The following is a 14,395-nucleotide window of genomic DNA, read 5'->3' as shown; positions in this document are numbered from 1 at the left end:
ATCACTGGTGACGACTCTGACTACATTGCGTTTGTTAAGGCTCGCCTTCGCGATCAGTTCCTCATGACTGATCTTGGTCCACTTCGCTATTTTCTTGGGATTGAGATCTCCTCGACCTCTGATGGATTCTACATCTCCCAAGAAAAATATATTCAGGATCTTCTTGCTCGCGCTGCTCTTGGTGATGAGCGCACAGTTGTGACTCCCATGGAGCTCAACGTTCAGCTTCGTGCCTCTGATGGTGACCCTCTTCCTAATCCCACTCGCTATCGTCACCTTGTTGGCAGCCTTGTCTATCTTGCTGTTACACGTCCTGACATCTCCTATCCTGTCCACATCCTGAGTCAGTTTGTTTCAGCTCCCACCTCTGTCCACTATAGTCACCTCCTCCGCGTTCTACGATATCTTCGTGGCACGATCTCTCAGCGACTTTTCTTTCCCCGCTCCAGCTCTCTTGAGCTCCAGGCCTATTCTGATGCTACCTGGGCCAGTGATCCCTCTGATCGACGCTTGCTGTCTGCTTACTGTGTCTTTCTTGGTGGCTCTCTTATTGCCCGGAAGACAAAGAAACAGACTGCAGTTTCTCGCTCGAGTACAGAGGCTGAGTTGCGAGCCATGGCTATGTTGACGGCTGAGGTGATCTGGTTACGGTGGTTACTTGAGGATTTTGGTGTGTCTGCTACTACCTCGACTCCCTTACTGTCAGGCAGTACCGGTGCTATCAGTATTGCGCGTGACCCGGTGAAGCATGAGCTCACCAAGCACATCGGTGTGGATGCTCACTTTGTGCGGGCTGCTGTGCAGGATCAGACTCTCGCTCTTCACTATGTGCCCTCTGAGTTACAGTTGTTAGACTTCTTCACGAAGGCACAAACTCGAGCGCAGCATAGCTTTCTTCTCTCCAAACTCAGTGTCGTTGATCCACCATGAGTTTGAGGGGGGGTGTTAGATGTGTATTGTTCCGTTCTGTACATCCCCATTGTATAAGGGGCTTTTCTGCACTTTATCACACATGTATATGTTCTGGCCTTTGGCCCTCAGTAAAGCAAGTTGCTCATTATCCAACAGCATGCACCAACCAGTTCACCCAAAAGTTCAAGCTGATGGTAAAAGGTGGGCGCTGCGCTTATACTTCAACATCCCCTCTCATGTGTGGCTATGTCAGGTCTAAACGCGGGTACCAGCCAGTTCACCCAAAAGCTCAGGCTGAATAACTGATGGGAAAAAGTGCGCAATGTACTTATCCTTTAACAGGTATACGAGGGAAACTAGGGCTTTCTCCCGGCCTAAGGTTTCCTGATGCCAGCAATGGATGCTCCTCCCACCACCATCATCATTGCATGTGCGCCGCTTGTTTTTTCGGCCACTATCATCTGATTGATCTCCGCCGTCTTCTTTGTTTTAGCCTCGCCAATCTCTGCTGGCTTTGTCTTGCTAGGCTCATCCCCAGCTGGTGCTCTCCCGGTCTCCCCCCCCCCCCCCCCCTCTCACTAGCTTCGTCCTTGCTTGCTAGCTCCAGCTCCTAGGGTTTTCATTGCTAGCTTTGTTCTCACCCCCACTGGCTGCTTCCATCAGTCCGTGCCACCTGCTGCCTCCTTCTCAACGGAATACATCTTTTGTTGTATTACTAGATCAGTGCTTGTTTTGAGCACGCCACGCTACTGTTTGTAGTGGTTTCATTCCATATCTTTAGGCTTGCAAATTTGGAACCTTTAGGGTACCCTTCGACCCTACTTAGTTCAATCAAATGAACTAAAATTTAAAAAATATGTGAATTCTGAAAATTTAATTTATTTAGTTGAACTAAGGAGGGTTGGAGGGTACCCTCAAGGATCCAAATTTGCATCATTACATATCTTCCTACGAGTACTGAAACCAGCATTAATATTGCAGATTCTCGATCTCATTAGGCTGAAATGGCAAAGCTAAAAAATGTAGACCAGGCTCCTGCATTGCGTTGATTTATTTTGCTGACATAGTTCTTTCCTGATTTTATCGCTGAAACTAAAAGTTGAGATTTGTTCCATATATCCTGTCAATGATTCCTTTGCATAGCTATATATTTGTTTCTTCAGAATTTTTTGCGATGGGTGATGGACTTATGTCAGGCATAGCTTCTTAGAAATTAGAATATAATGGCATAACTTTAGGGTCATGTTGGATGTTTTTCGTTGTTCCCTTCAACAAGGTAACTGAAGCGTGTTACAACTTGAAACTTGTCGTTATATGGTTAAAATTACCATGATCATAACCTTTGTATCCTTTTTGGTTAATAATCTGGCCGCCAAACGATACTCTGTCTGTAGATATCCTGAATTTTATATAGCTGAAGTGCAGTGATGTTTTCTTGTTCAGATACATAGATTGAGGAATGGTGGCGATGACTATAGTGAAGAGCCCGTAGAAGTTCATCATGTGGAGGAAGCATTTGTTGATTCATTATTGTAAGCATGTTCACTAAATTTTATATATTGTTGGTTCTAAATGCCCAAACAGAATCAGTGTATTTTACTTATGTTACTTGTATTTTGTAATGTGCAGGTCAGGTGCAAAATCTCACCCTCAGGATGTGCTGCTAAAGTTGCAAAAGGAGAACTTGTACAAGCAAGAGGCTGACGAAAATTCTCGTTTTGTTCACAAACTGGGCTTGTATAAGCTCCAGTGTTGTTTATTGATGAATGGACTCGTTCATGAACCTAATGAGGTAATAATTGGCTATATAACTTAAAAATTGTCAAAATTGGAGAAGCGTCAAGCCTATAATATATAAATTTAAGACGGTAAATTCATCTTTTCTACATTAGAATGTTTCTTTAACAGCAGTAAATTCGTTGGTACTACGGAAATTACACAAAAATGCTGAAGCAATAGCTAGTAGCTAATGTGGTGCCTTTTTACTACTCTTATATTCTAAAGGACGCGACCATGAATGCTATGAACGATGAGCTTCCTAGGATACAAGAACAGGTCTATTATGGGCATATACAGTCCCATACAGATGTTTTGGAGAAATTTTTGTCGGAAAGTAGTTACAAGCGGTACAACCCATCGGTAAGTACCAATATTCCTAAAAAACTGTGGCGGCATTGGCTCTCGATTTACTTAACCATATAATATTTACCCTCAGATTACTGGCAAGAGCACAGAGAAGAAGAGATTTGTCTCGCTATTTGCATCGTATCACCAGGAAGATTCTGTACTTCATGATATCAGCTACTTACATTCCCATGGAAGTATGCTTCCTACTATTCTGTGCCTGTACCTTGTCATCTATTGTCAAAGTTCGCTGGTGTTGAAATGTATTTGTTAAATCTATTTGCAGCCAGAGATGATGCGAAGCCCGTAACTCATCTACTTGCTGTTGATCTTTCTTCGGTGACCGGGACCAAGTTGCTTCACGAAGCCATACGTTATCTGGTAGATGAAGCAATTGCCTATCATGCCTATTCTAACATGCTATTTATATTGTTTTCTTCTGATTATGTCTTTTTATTCAACATGATGCAGATGGACGGGTCTAATAGAGCTCGTGTTGGTCTACTACTTTATGCCTGCAGTGATAGTGTTTCCACTATTTTACTTATGAAGGATATCATTGATAGAACCATTTCTTCTTTCAGGTTTGTTCCTCTTTTTTCTTTCCTTCTTTTTTTCCATTTTCAAGTAGAGATTCAGAATGGTATAGTCTATCACCTTTTCTTTCCTCTCATCATTGAATACATCAAGCTTGTCTCTGATCTTGTGAGTCATCTTGTTCTAGTGGCAAGGAAAAGGTACTGGACTTCCTATATGGGCTCTGCAAATATTATGAAGGTCAACATATGGTTGCTTCTTCTGCGGCTGGTGATACGCTTAGCTCTATTAAGGACAAGGTGTATAGCTTAGCTGCTGAGACTGCCTTGCCTGTTGATGATTATAAAGCATGGCTTACAAGTTTTTCTGCTGATACAATTCTCAAAGGGATTGATAAGGTCTGCATCTGAGGACTGAGCTTTCTTGACCTCTTTGTGAAATTCTCTCTCTGTACTGTTAGTATGTGTACTTGTAGTTTTAGCCTTAAAGTGTCTTTGAAACTTAACATACATTAAGGGACTGAGCTGGGTTCAAGCAAACCCTATCAAGACTTGATTTTTATTCTGCTCATTTCATATCTCAGTTTAATTCGTCTATGAGATTGATTGATCATGTCAAGCTCACCATTATGGAAATTGGAGGTAGCTAGAGTTTGGCTTGAACGAGCATATCAGCTGTAGAATTTCCAGAAGTTTTAGCCATCATAACTTAATACTATTAGCTTGGCTAACATAGTAACATTGTGCTTGGCTTTTAGCTTAAGAGCCCCTAGAAACTGCAATGCATATGTACTTGTTGGTTGTAGGTATCTATTTAAGTTAAGCTTGAGTTGAAATTGATGTTGGCCCCAGTATGAACTCAATTTCTGTAAGAGACGAGCCCAAATTTGAGCAGAAACCAGACTAAATTTTAGTACTCCCTTCGCCTGGAATTACTTGTCGTAGAAATGGATGTATCTAGATGTATTTTAGTTCTAGATACATCCATTTCTATCCATTTCTGCGACAAGTAATTCCGGACGGAGGGAGTATTAATCTTGTCGATCCTGTTTACATAGCATCCTCTCAGGACTCATGGCAAGCATACTAGGTCATCACTACTTGCTTTGTGCCAGTTGCCCACTGTCTCACTCATTGTTCAAGACGAGTTTAGCCTTTCATATGAAAACCACTGTTTATTTTTTCCCATTTCTTTATACCTTAACACACACACACATGCAGCGCTCCTGCATGCTCTAAAAAATAATAATAGACAAAACAGTACAAGGTAACCTACTGTAAACAGGCAATTTTTCGGTAAGAACCACAAAAATGATTCACAATCTTTTCCTATGTTCAGTTTTCAAGTCAATACTTTTCTGCCAGTTTCCTAACAAATTTGTTCAGAACTTCTCACACATATTTATTTGGTTGTGCAGTTGTCAGACTTTTTATTTGGGCAACTGGGGCTTGAATTCGGTAGCAATGCTGTGATCACCAATGGACGAGTAAGAATATGTTTCCCTCATTTTGTTTCTGTTCATGTCCAAACTAGTTCCATGGTCTTTGTCCTTTTGGTGTCTGGCAATGCATAAATACTCACTCTTTGTCTCAATATAAGTCATCAGCACGGTCTCCAACTTGACTCTTTCACCCATCAATTTCTTTGATGTTGCTTCAAATAAAATTTGTTATATTTTTAGTAGGGGGGAGCCTGACTAACCATATATATATATTAAATAAAGAGACAGAAAACGTATTTTGATGCGTAGAAGTAAGTGTGAGCTCGACTGAGCATGCATCAAATAAGGAAAACAGGAACAAATCCATAAACAATTATACATTATGAAAGTATATTTTTTATATAATATATAAGCAATATTTCTCATGCATGTTGAGAAAATAGTATAAGTAGCATTTTTCATGTGTGCATGTTGAGATAAATAGAAGTAGTGGGGATCAACTACTTATAAGTATACTAGATGATAAGAATGTTTGTGTCCTCAAGGTTATTTCCACCTGATTTCTAAGCTTCTTCTGTAGTTTATGACTGTTATTCCGCCTTGCAGATTTTTGTTGTGGATGATGGTGACTCGTTTTTAAACGAAGATTTAGGTCTCCTTGAGTCTATGGAGTATGAGTTGCGAACAAAATACATACATGAAATAATTGAGGAGGTTGAATGGGCAGGAGTTGACCCTGATTACCTGACAAGGTAAGATTATTTACACTTGAATGATTAGTGTGAGGTACATATTTGCACTAGTAGTAGTACCTTTATCTGTTCATCCCTTTTAATATATTAGATGACAAGCTCTGGATAAGCACATTTTTTAGATGACAGCTAAATACGGATATATATTTAAAAGTTAACAGGTTATGCGTCTGAAGTAGTAATATTTTTCGACTAAACCCGAAAAGCTTTGCATCTCAATGTATTGATAGAAGAAAAGTTATGTACAAGCCCAAGGAAGGGCGGAATCCATAATTACAACGCTACACTAGTGCTAGGCGCCACTAGGAGCAACACCAGTAGACCCACCGCCCCTGTTTTCGCCCGCAATCGAGCTTCGGCCTGATTGTGTCGTGCAAGCTTGCAATGTTGGGCTGCACGTCGTCGAAGACGGCAGCATTGCGCTGCTTCCAGATACACATTGCCTCAGCTCTGATATGTGCCTGAAGGAATAGTTATATCCAAAAGGCTTATAATAAAGATATAATGCTAAAACCTTCCATTTTTATTTAAAAATCCTAACTTTTGCATCCTATTTGCAGCAAATTCTACAGCGATATTACCATGTTGGTCTCATCATCAATGTCTATACGTGAAAGGCCATCTGAAAGAGCCCATTTTGAAATTTTAAATGCGGAATACAGGTAAACTACCTCTTCTTTTACATGTATAAACATTCTGCTGGAATATATGTTGCTATGAGGTACTAGGCACATTACACATTCTGGCCATTGTTCTGCACTACAACTGACCTTCTATTGACTAAAACTACACTTTAGGAAGGAACTTATAACTTGGCTACAGATAGTTTCTGACTAACTCTGGAATCGTCAGTGAGAAATTTACCTCGTCATGGATCATTTTAGCTTGGAGTAATAATCCTACTTTAAAGTCTTAAACTATCTCGTTTGAAATTACTGGGTGTAAGTATTTCTTGCTGCCTGCAGTTTAATGTGCATGCCAGAAGAAATAATGTGTGCGAACACAAGTTTCATCTATCCTGTTTCATATTTTAACTAATCCATCCCATTCATTTGTCAATATCATGGCCAGATATTATGCTGTCATGCTGGGTTTTGCAACTTCGTTGTTTTAATAATAATATATGCTGATGCTATGATTTGAAAGGCTAGGAGTATGTTCAAACTTTATTCAACTGTTTTGAGCTTGGGTCTTAATTCTTAAGTCACCCATCACATTTATGATTTATCTATATATGCAAGGAATTTTCAACTTGAAAGCAATGAAGACAAACACAAAATGTTGGGTCTTAATTCTTAAGTCACCCATCGCATTTATGATTTATAGATATATGCAAGGAGCTTTCAACTTGAAAGCTATGAAGATAAACACAAAGTAGTCACACACACTAGGCTCAAATGCATGTCGCGTCCCTGTTTAGCTAACTGCAAATTGCAAGAACTGAGTTTTCACTTGAACCTACTTAAAACTTGGACTATTCTTGGATTTATGATAAATAACTTCAGACAGTTTGATCTCATTTTGTTCTCTATCATGCAGTGCAATTAAGCTGAATAGTATGAATTCAAGTGTTCACATTGATGCTGTCATTGATCCTCTAAGTCCTGCTGGGCAAAAACTTTCTCCACTTCTACGCATTCTCTCTCAACAGATTCAGCCGAGCATGAGAATTGTCCTTAATCCAATTGTATGTATATTTTATCGTTGTTATCAGTTAGCATATGTTCTGCATCTAAAATTAATTGATATCTGTACCCACTGCTGCTGGGTAATTTTATTGTTTTGAAGTTCTGAAATATCAGTATGAGAAATGAACCAACTAGTCTAACAGGGCATCTGATCTTTTTCTACCTGTCGAGGCTACTGAACACATTTAGTCTTTTAACTAATTATAGTCATTTAAATGACTCAGTTGTTGCCAAGGTTAGATGATGCACCTTAATAGTCCAGAGGCCTATCTCTGTTCTTGAGCTATCTGGCTGTGGTCATACTTGCAATCAATTGATTCAGTTCAACAATTGGAACATTTTAACCAACTTCACTAGCTAGAGATTTGCTGGCATGATTCGTTCATCATTGTACGTAATCATATTTTTATAAGATGCACAATTTCATGTTATTGCAATGACATGCCTCAACTATAGCAAAAATTAGTCTGGTATGCATCTGTAGTGACTACAGCCCTGTAAAACAATTGTTTTTATCCTGTTAATTATTCAGTTCTTTGTGCGTCTTGACTTCATTAAATCATGATCAGTTCATCTCCATGAGCAATTTTTTTCTCATGTTTTTTGTTTATCCTATTAATCGTAAAGTATGATTTACCATCTCTATTTGAAATTTAAGTATATGAGTAGAGAAACTATTGTGTGCTGTATTGTTTGAAGCCTTATTAGTATGTCTAGGTGGATCATGGATGGAAATGCTTCTATTCTTGAGCTTGTGCTAGCTGCAATCCTACAAATTTCATGCTAACATTTTCTGATTATTTTCAGAGTTCTCTTGCGGATCTTCCTTTAAAGAACTACTACAGATTTGTTCTTCCGTCGATGGTAAGAGTACACATATTTACTAGCCAGAACGTCCCCACTGCCTACAATGATGCTTGACCATTTGATATGCAGGATGATTTTAGCAGTACAGATTTTTCTGTACATGGACCTAAAGCTTTCTTCTCAAACATGCCACTATCTAAAACACTTACAATGAACATCGATGTTCCTGAGCCCTGGCTTGTTGAGCCTGTCGTTGCCATGTAAGCCAGCCACCAAGTATTAAGAAAATATGAGAATTTATATTCTACAGTAGAGTCTAATCACATTATTGTGGTCGTTTTCTGTGTTTCAGCCATGATCTGGATAACATTCTATTGGAGAATCTCGGTGATGTTAGGACATTGCAAGCAGTATATGAACTTGAAGCACTTCTTCTTACAGGTATGATCATTTAATAATCATCTCTTTGATTGTGGTGGATTATTTAGTGAACATAATTTGTTTTTCAGGTCATTGCATGGAAAAGGATCGAGAACCTCCTCGTGGTCTGCAGTTTATCCTTGGCACCAAACAAAGACCACACCTGGTAGACACACTTGTCATGTCCAACTTGGGATATTGGCAGATGAAAGTCTCCCCGGGGGTGTGGTACCTACAACTCGCTCCTGGGCGCAGTGCTGATTTGTATGAGTTACCTTCGAAACTCATTGCCATAGATAGCCTGAGGGGCAAACTTTTACATATTGAAGTGCAAAAGAAAAAGGGCAAGGAGCATGAGGACTTGCTAAATGCTGATGATGACAACCATGTCCAGGAAAAGACGGTCTGTTTTTATTAATTTAGTTGTAAAACATATCAATTCTAGACATTCTTTTTTCCTAAATGCTTTTTAATGCAGGATAATAAAGGGTGGAATACCAACCTTTTGAAATGGGCTTCTAGTTTCATTAGTGGGGATGCCTCATTAAAAAAGAAAGCTGAGAAAAACACTGTTAGTATTTCTTCTGTGAGTTATTTAATTCCACTGCATGTTATTCCGATCAGGCTACAGAAACAAGCTTTGGTCTAGGAAAATTTGATTGTCCAATTTTTCATGATTTTCTTGCTGGGGTGCACCCAAAACTTCCAGGAATATTGTGTAGAGTTCTACTCTAGTGTTATGTATGGAAGTACTTTGCTAGGGATTCTAGACCAGCCTATAAACTGTACAGTGATTCCTTGGGGAAAAACACGACTGAAAGAATGAGATAGTTTCTGAAAACATAGATTATGTTGCACATTTGATTTTACTGAAAGGGAATTACACTGCGCATACCAACACCTAAAACACTTGGGAAAACTGAACTTTGTTAGGAAGTCTGACTATCTGTTTGATGAAAGGTATCATGGAACTGTTCCTAGTTACACCTTTGCTCTTGCTAATGCCGATGAAGATATTTTCTGTAATACGCATATGTAGGAATTTGAGTAGAATAATGATTCCACATGTAAAAGTTACAGGCTAGTTCATGCATGTTTGTATCTTATGTTACTGGTTACATACTCCACATTTGTTGCTTAGAGAAAATCCAACAGTTTTGCTTTGCACTTCTATTCAGGACCTTAAGGATGCAAGACAAGGGGAGACAATTAACATTTTTTCTGTTGCTTCTGGTCATCTGTAAGTGCCCATTTCGTGAAAATATGAATTGCATTCTCTGTGGATGCCTATGCTGTTCATTGTTGGTTATAGTTTATCGTGCTGACACTTCTCACTTATGCGATTAACGTTGAGAGCCATGTTGTGTGTTAGTTGCTAGCACTGTTGCCTTTCTTTTCCTTGAACTACTTGCTGTCGTTATTAGAATAACACATGCTTTTTGCAGTATTCTGTATACTGCACAAACAGCTATTCTTGCACTCTATTCTAATGTTGCTGCAGCAAATCCTAGTTACACATCATACACCATTTTACTCTTGGAAGAATATCATACCGAAAGGTATTGACTTGAGAACATGTGATTTAGCTGCAAATTTTCATGTTGCAGGTACGAGCGTTTCCTAAAAATTATGATCTTGAGTGTTTTAAAGAAAACAGAAAGGCCAGTGAAATTTTGGTTCATAAAGAATTATCTATCTCCACAATTCAAGGTAAATGAGCTGCTTTTGAGTCGATTAATTAATGAGCAGATGGAAGGTGTCTTTGCTGTTATCTAACCAGTAATCCTGCCAGGATGTCATACCCCACATGGCTCTGGAATATGGATTCGAGTATGAGCTTATCACGTATAAATGGCCAACATGGTTGCACAAACAGAAAGAGAAGCAACGAATTATATGGGCATATAAAATCTTGTTTCTGGATGTTATATTTCCACTTTCGCTGAGGAAGGTACTTTTGTCTATATTACAATTACCTTATGATCCTGCTTCATGTAACCATGTTCTTCAGTAGGTAGAAGCAGTTATAGCCTGATTGAGTTCTAACGATATTCTTTTTCTGATGCTTTGTAAATAGGTTATTTTTGTTGATGCTGATCAAATTGTGAGAACAGACATGGGAGAACTGTATGACATGGATCTGAAGGGCCGTCCCCTTGCGTATACTCCGTTCTGTGATAACAACAAGGAGATGGATGGCTACCGATTTTGGAAACAAGTTAGTTACCAACTTAGCACAAACAATACTACTGCTGTAGATCAGATTATATTCATGGCAGGTTGAAGATGTTCTCAAGTTGTCTGCTGACTCCTGTTCTTTTCCCCGTGTGTTTGAAGGGTTTCTGGAAAGATCATTTGCGAGGAAGGCCATACCATATCAGGTTGGTGACCTGTTGCGTCAAGTACGCTTAAATAGATTATTGCTGTTATTTTGTAACATGATCGTTGTTTCAGTGCCCTTTATGTTGTTGATTTGGCCAAGTTTCGACAAACTGCTGCTGGGGACAATCTACGGGTTGTTTATGAAACACTCAGCAAGGACCCCAATAGTCTCTCAAACCTTGATCAGGTACATCTATTTGTTCCCCTTTACGCGTAACATTTGATGGAGTGGGTCACAGCCTCACAGGCCAGTGCTGCATGATTAGTGGCTTCACTGCTACAGTCTACAGACCAGAGTTCAAGTTGCTGATGAACTGGATTTCTTGGAAAGGCCCAAGGCCCAATCTTGAAAGATATAACTTCATTATTTGATTCAAACATGATTTCGCGCAATATGTATATGTGCAATTATCGTTTTTTAATTGAATTTATATTGATAATTCAACAACAACAACAACAACAACAACAACAACGAAGCCTTTAGTCCCAAACAAGTTGGGTAGGCTAGAGGTGAAACCCATCAGATTTCGCAACCAACTCATGGTTCTGGCACATGGATAGTAAGCTTCCACGCCCCCCTGTTCATAGCTAGTTCTTTGGTGATACTCCAGTCCTTCTTTCTTCTTCTTCTAAGCCTTTTGTCCCAAACAAGTTGGGGTAGGCTAGATATGAAACCCTTTCACGAGGACTTCCCAGGAGGTCACCCATCCTAGTACTACTCTCGCCCAAATGGGTTTCATACCCAAAGGACTGGCTAGTTTTTACGTTGGCTCGCCAAGCCTATCACAACCCTTATATATGGAACCCTTTACGAGGACTTCCCAAGAGGTCGCCCATCCTAGTACTACTCTCGCTCAAATGGGTTTCATATTCAGATCAATTATTGATAATTCAAATATTTAATTTGAAAGTTAAAAAGCTGCATTGCAAGAGGCGAGTTCCGTAGCCATCTCAGTTCTTTCTATTCACGGAAGCTCGAATAATAATAATAATATAGGTGCAATATTTTTCTAGTGGTTACCATTTTCAACTTGCATCGGGATGAGCTGGTTTCTGTTTCCAACAGTAGAATGCTGTATGTAGAACCAAGCTCGAGACTACAAAATAGTCATACAAGTGAAGATGAGTGCAATGCTTACTTGTAGCACTTTTATCCAGGATCTCCCAAATTATGCTCAACATACTGTGCCCATATTCTCACTCCCGCAAGAATGGCTATGGTGTGAATCTTGGTGCGGAAATGCCACAAAGGCACAAGCAAAGACCATTGATCTTTGCAACAATCCAATGACAAAGGAACCAAAGCTTCAGGTAAAATTGTGATTTGCCATGATCTGTTCCCTATTGCTTTAGTGTAGCACTAAAGGTTTGGCTATTCATAATATTTTCCTCGCACTCTCCAGGGTGCTAAGAGAATAGTTCCAGAGTGGGTTGATTTTGATGCTGAAGCTAGGCACTTCACCGCGCGCATCTTGGGGGAGAATGTGGAGGAGATTGCAGAGGCCATTCCCCCATCCTCTGAGTCTGATGCACCAAAGCCTGACCATGACGACTCAAGCCAGGATGCGAAAGACGAGCTATGAGCACCAGCTGAAACCTAGCTTGATCATTTTCAGAACAGAACAAAAATATACTTGCTGGTCTGAATGCCCCAGCAGAAAACATGGTGCAGAGGATAACCAAGCACAGGCACAGGTACCAAACCAATTGTAGACGGGCCATACCCCAAAGGCCGGGGCATACTGACTGCGTCCCTGAAGAACTCTTCAACATCAGTAAAGCTTTTTGATACACCCGTAATCCCGTAGGGATAGGGGGTCTAGTAATCTACAGCAAGAAAGCATTGTAACAGTCAACAATTTATGTACTTTACGAGTATGTTTCCCATGAGGCGCCGTAAACTATTTTTGGCATCTGATTGATGGTCGAGAGAATGTACTTGGAAATTTTTGACATGATTGATCTTACGAGCCATTCTCCAAAGTGACTGCTGTTTTCAACTCTGCGTTCCATCTTATTTACATAATGAATTGCAGGAACATTTTAACGCAGGATAATGTCGTCTAGAATTTGAATAAACTGGACTGGTTTCATGGAATTTTACATTACACATCATAACTTGCAAACTGGGGTCTGCCTGACATTCGAGTCGAATGCAAGCTCTGCGGCGGCTGTTGAAGCTTAGCTAGTGCCACTCCATGCCGCCGAGCGTGATGGAGCCCATGCCTTCCCACATGTCCTCGGTCCACCCGACCTCCTCGCCGTCGACGCCCTCCTGCTCGCCCTGCCACAGACCGCCCCCGCTCGCGTCTGGCAGGCAACCAAAGGCAGCAATCAGCTCAGCTCATGGCTCCCCGCCGTGCGTTTACTGGATGCAGAATGAATTCGGCGAGAGATCTTACAGTGGTTGTACAGGCCACGGCTGCCCTCGCCGCGGCCAGCGAGCCTTCCCCTCCCCCTCCTCGTCGCCGGCGGCCTCGGCTTCGGGTTGTCCCCGAGCACCACCACGTGCCCGGCGTTGCTGCTCGTGCGCCCCTCGTTGCCTCCTAGGGAAGAGGCGAGTGAGATCAGTGCCGTGTCTCACAAACTAGTAGTAGCATGAAGAGCAACTCTGCAAATGGAGGGCGCACGCACCGAAGGGGCTCTTCCGCTTCCGTGACTCCCAGCGGCGGCCCCCCGCCGCGATGTCCTCGACGTCGAGCCGGACGCCGCCATCGCCGTCGTCCGCGTCGCCCCCCGCCTCCGCAGCAGCGGCGCCACCGCCGGCTCTCGCCGCTGGGGGCGACGAGCCGTTGAACCGCTTGAACACCGCCGGGTCCAGAGCGCCCGCGTCGGCCCCGCGCTTCGCCGAGGAGCCCACCGACGAGAACGCGCTCGCCTTCTCCTGCCAGGTCCCGCCGCCATCAAGAACGGAGAAGCGTGACGCAATGGGAAGAACAAGGGCAGATTGATTGGTACCCTGATGGTCTTGTTGGTGACCCTGACGATCTCCCGCTTCGGCGGCGCCGGCGGGGAGTTCGGAATCTCATCGTCCTCCGCTACCGGCGGGTAGGGATTTGGTTCCCCATCGGCGACTCTGGAGGATCCAAGAAACGAAGGCAAGGGTTGAGATCCAAGATGGAGCAAATTTCGGAAGAGGAAAAGATTCTCCTCCACCTGGGCTTGACGAGGAACGATTGTAGGGTGGTCTGGCCGCCGGACGATCGGATCCTGCTCGGGTACGTCTTCTTATTCTGCTTTCTCATTCCGCCTCCCCAAGATTTTGGTCCTCGTCTCTCTCCTTTCTCCTTTCTCTCGTAGAGTAGGAGTGCTGTACTGGACTGGACTAGACT

The 14,395-nt window shown here is 41.7% G+C and overlaps 2 protein-coding genes across 4 annotated transcripts in view; one reads left to right on the top strand and one right to left on the bottom strand.

The window, feature by feature from the left end:
- Window positions 1–13,063, top strand: part of LOC123181021 (UDP-glucose:glycoprotein glucosyltransferase) — a 27,505-nt gene extending 14,442 nt beyond the window's left edge. The window contains exons 14-37 of one of the 3 annotated variants that reach the window (XM_044593228.1): window positions 2,356–2,444; window positions 2,542–2,704; window positions 2,917–3,051; window positions 3,128–3,233; window positions 3,323–3,417; window positions 3,508–3,620; window positions 3,761–3,971; window positions 4,991–5,059; window positions 5,621–5,766; window positions 6,327–6,428; window positions 7,306–7,453; window positions 8,262–8,318; window positions 8,391–8,521; window positions 8,614–8,702; window positions 8,771–9,084; window positions 9,160–9,267; window positions 9,860–9,921; window positions 10,289–10,391; window positions 10,474–10,632; window positions 10,759–10,899; window positions 11,019–11,062; window positions 11,136–11,250; window positions 12,222–12,374; window positions 12,467–13,063. In XM_044593228.1, the coding sequence (XP_044449163.1) occupies window positions 2,356–2,444; window positions 2,542–2,704; window positions 2,917–3,051; window positions 3,128–3,233; window positions 3,323–3,417; window positions 3,508–3,620; window positions 3,761–3,971; window positions 4,991–5,059; window positions 5,621–5,766; window positions 6,327–6,428; window positions 7,306–7,453; window positions 8,262–8,318; window positions 8,391–8,521; window positions 8,614–8,702; window positions 8,771–9,084; window positions 9,160–9,267; window positions 9,860–9,921; window positions 10,289–10,391; window positions 10,474–10,632; window positions 10,759–10,899; window positions 11,019–11,062; window positions 11,136–11,250; window positions 12,222–12,374; window positions 12,467–12,646 (3,033 nt within the window). In that variant the 3' untranslated portion in view covers window positions 12,647–13,063. The remainder of the gene's footprint in view (window positions 1–2,355; window positions 2,445–2,541; window positions 2,705–2,916; window positions 3,052–3,127; window positions 3,234–3,322; window positions 3,418–3,507; window positions 3,621–3,760; window positions 3,972–4,990; window positions 5,060–5,620; window positions 5,767–6,326; window positions 6,429–7,305; window positions 7,454–8,261; window positions 8,319–8,390; window positions 8,522–8,613; window positions 8,703–8,770; window positions 9,085–9,159; window positions 9,268–9,859; window positions 9,922–10,288; window positions 10,392–10,473; window positions 10,633–10,758; window positions 10,900–11,018; window positions 11,063–11,135; window positions 11,251–12,221; window positions 12,375–12,466) is intronic. The other 2 variants (XM_044593229.1, XM_044593231.1) reach the window with 2 other exon arrangements.
- Window positions 12,951–14,395, bottom strand: LOC123181022 (uncharacterized). The gene is made up of 5 exons (XM_044593232.1): window positions 14,220–14,395; window positions 14,022–14,139; window positions 13,698–13,947; window positions 13,466–13,609; window positions 12,951–13,373 (listed from the first exon to the last, which is right to left on the bottom strand). The coding sequence occupies exons 1-5, from the start codon at window positions 14,306–14,308 to the stop codon at window positions 13,249–13,251; spliced, it is 726 nt and encodes a 241-aa protein (XP_044449167.1). The 5' UTR covers window positions 14,309–14,395; the 3' UTR covers window positions 12,951–13,248.

This window comes from Triticum aestivum, chromosome 1D (genome assembly GCF_018294505.1).
Source record: "Triticum aestivum cultivar Chinese Spring chromosome 1D, IWGSC CS RefSeq v2.1, whole genome shotgun sequence".
In the NCBI taxonomy this organism is placed as follows: domain Eukaryota; kingdom Viridiplantae; phylum Streptophyta; class Magnoliopsida; order Poales; family Poaceae; genus Triticum; species Triticum aestivum.
Note: the sequence above shows the minus strand (reverse complement) of the source record. Positions and strands in the feature narration are given on the sequence as shown.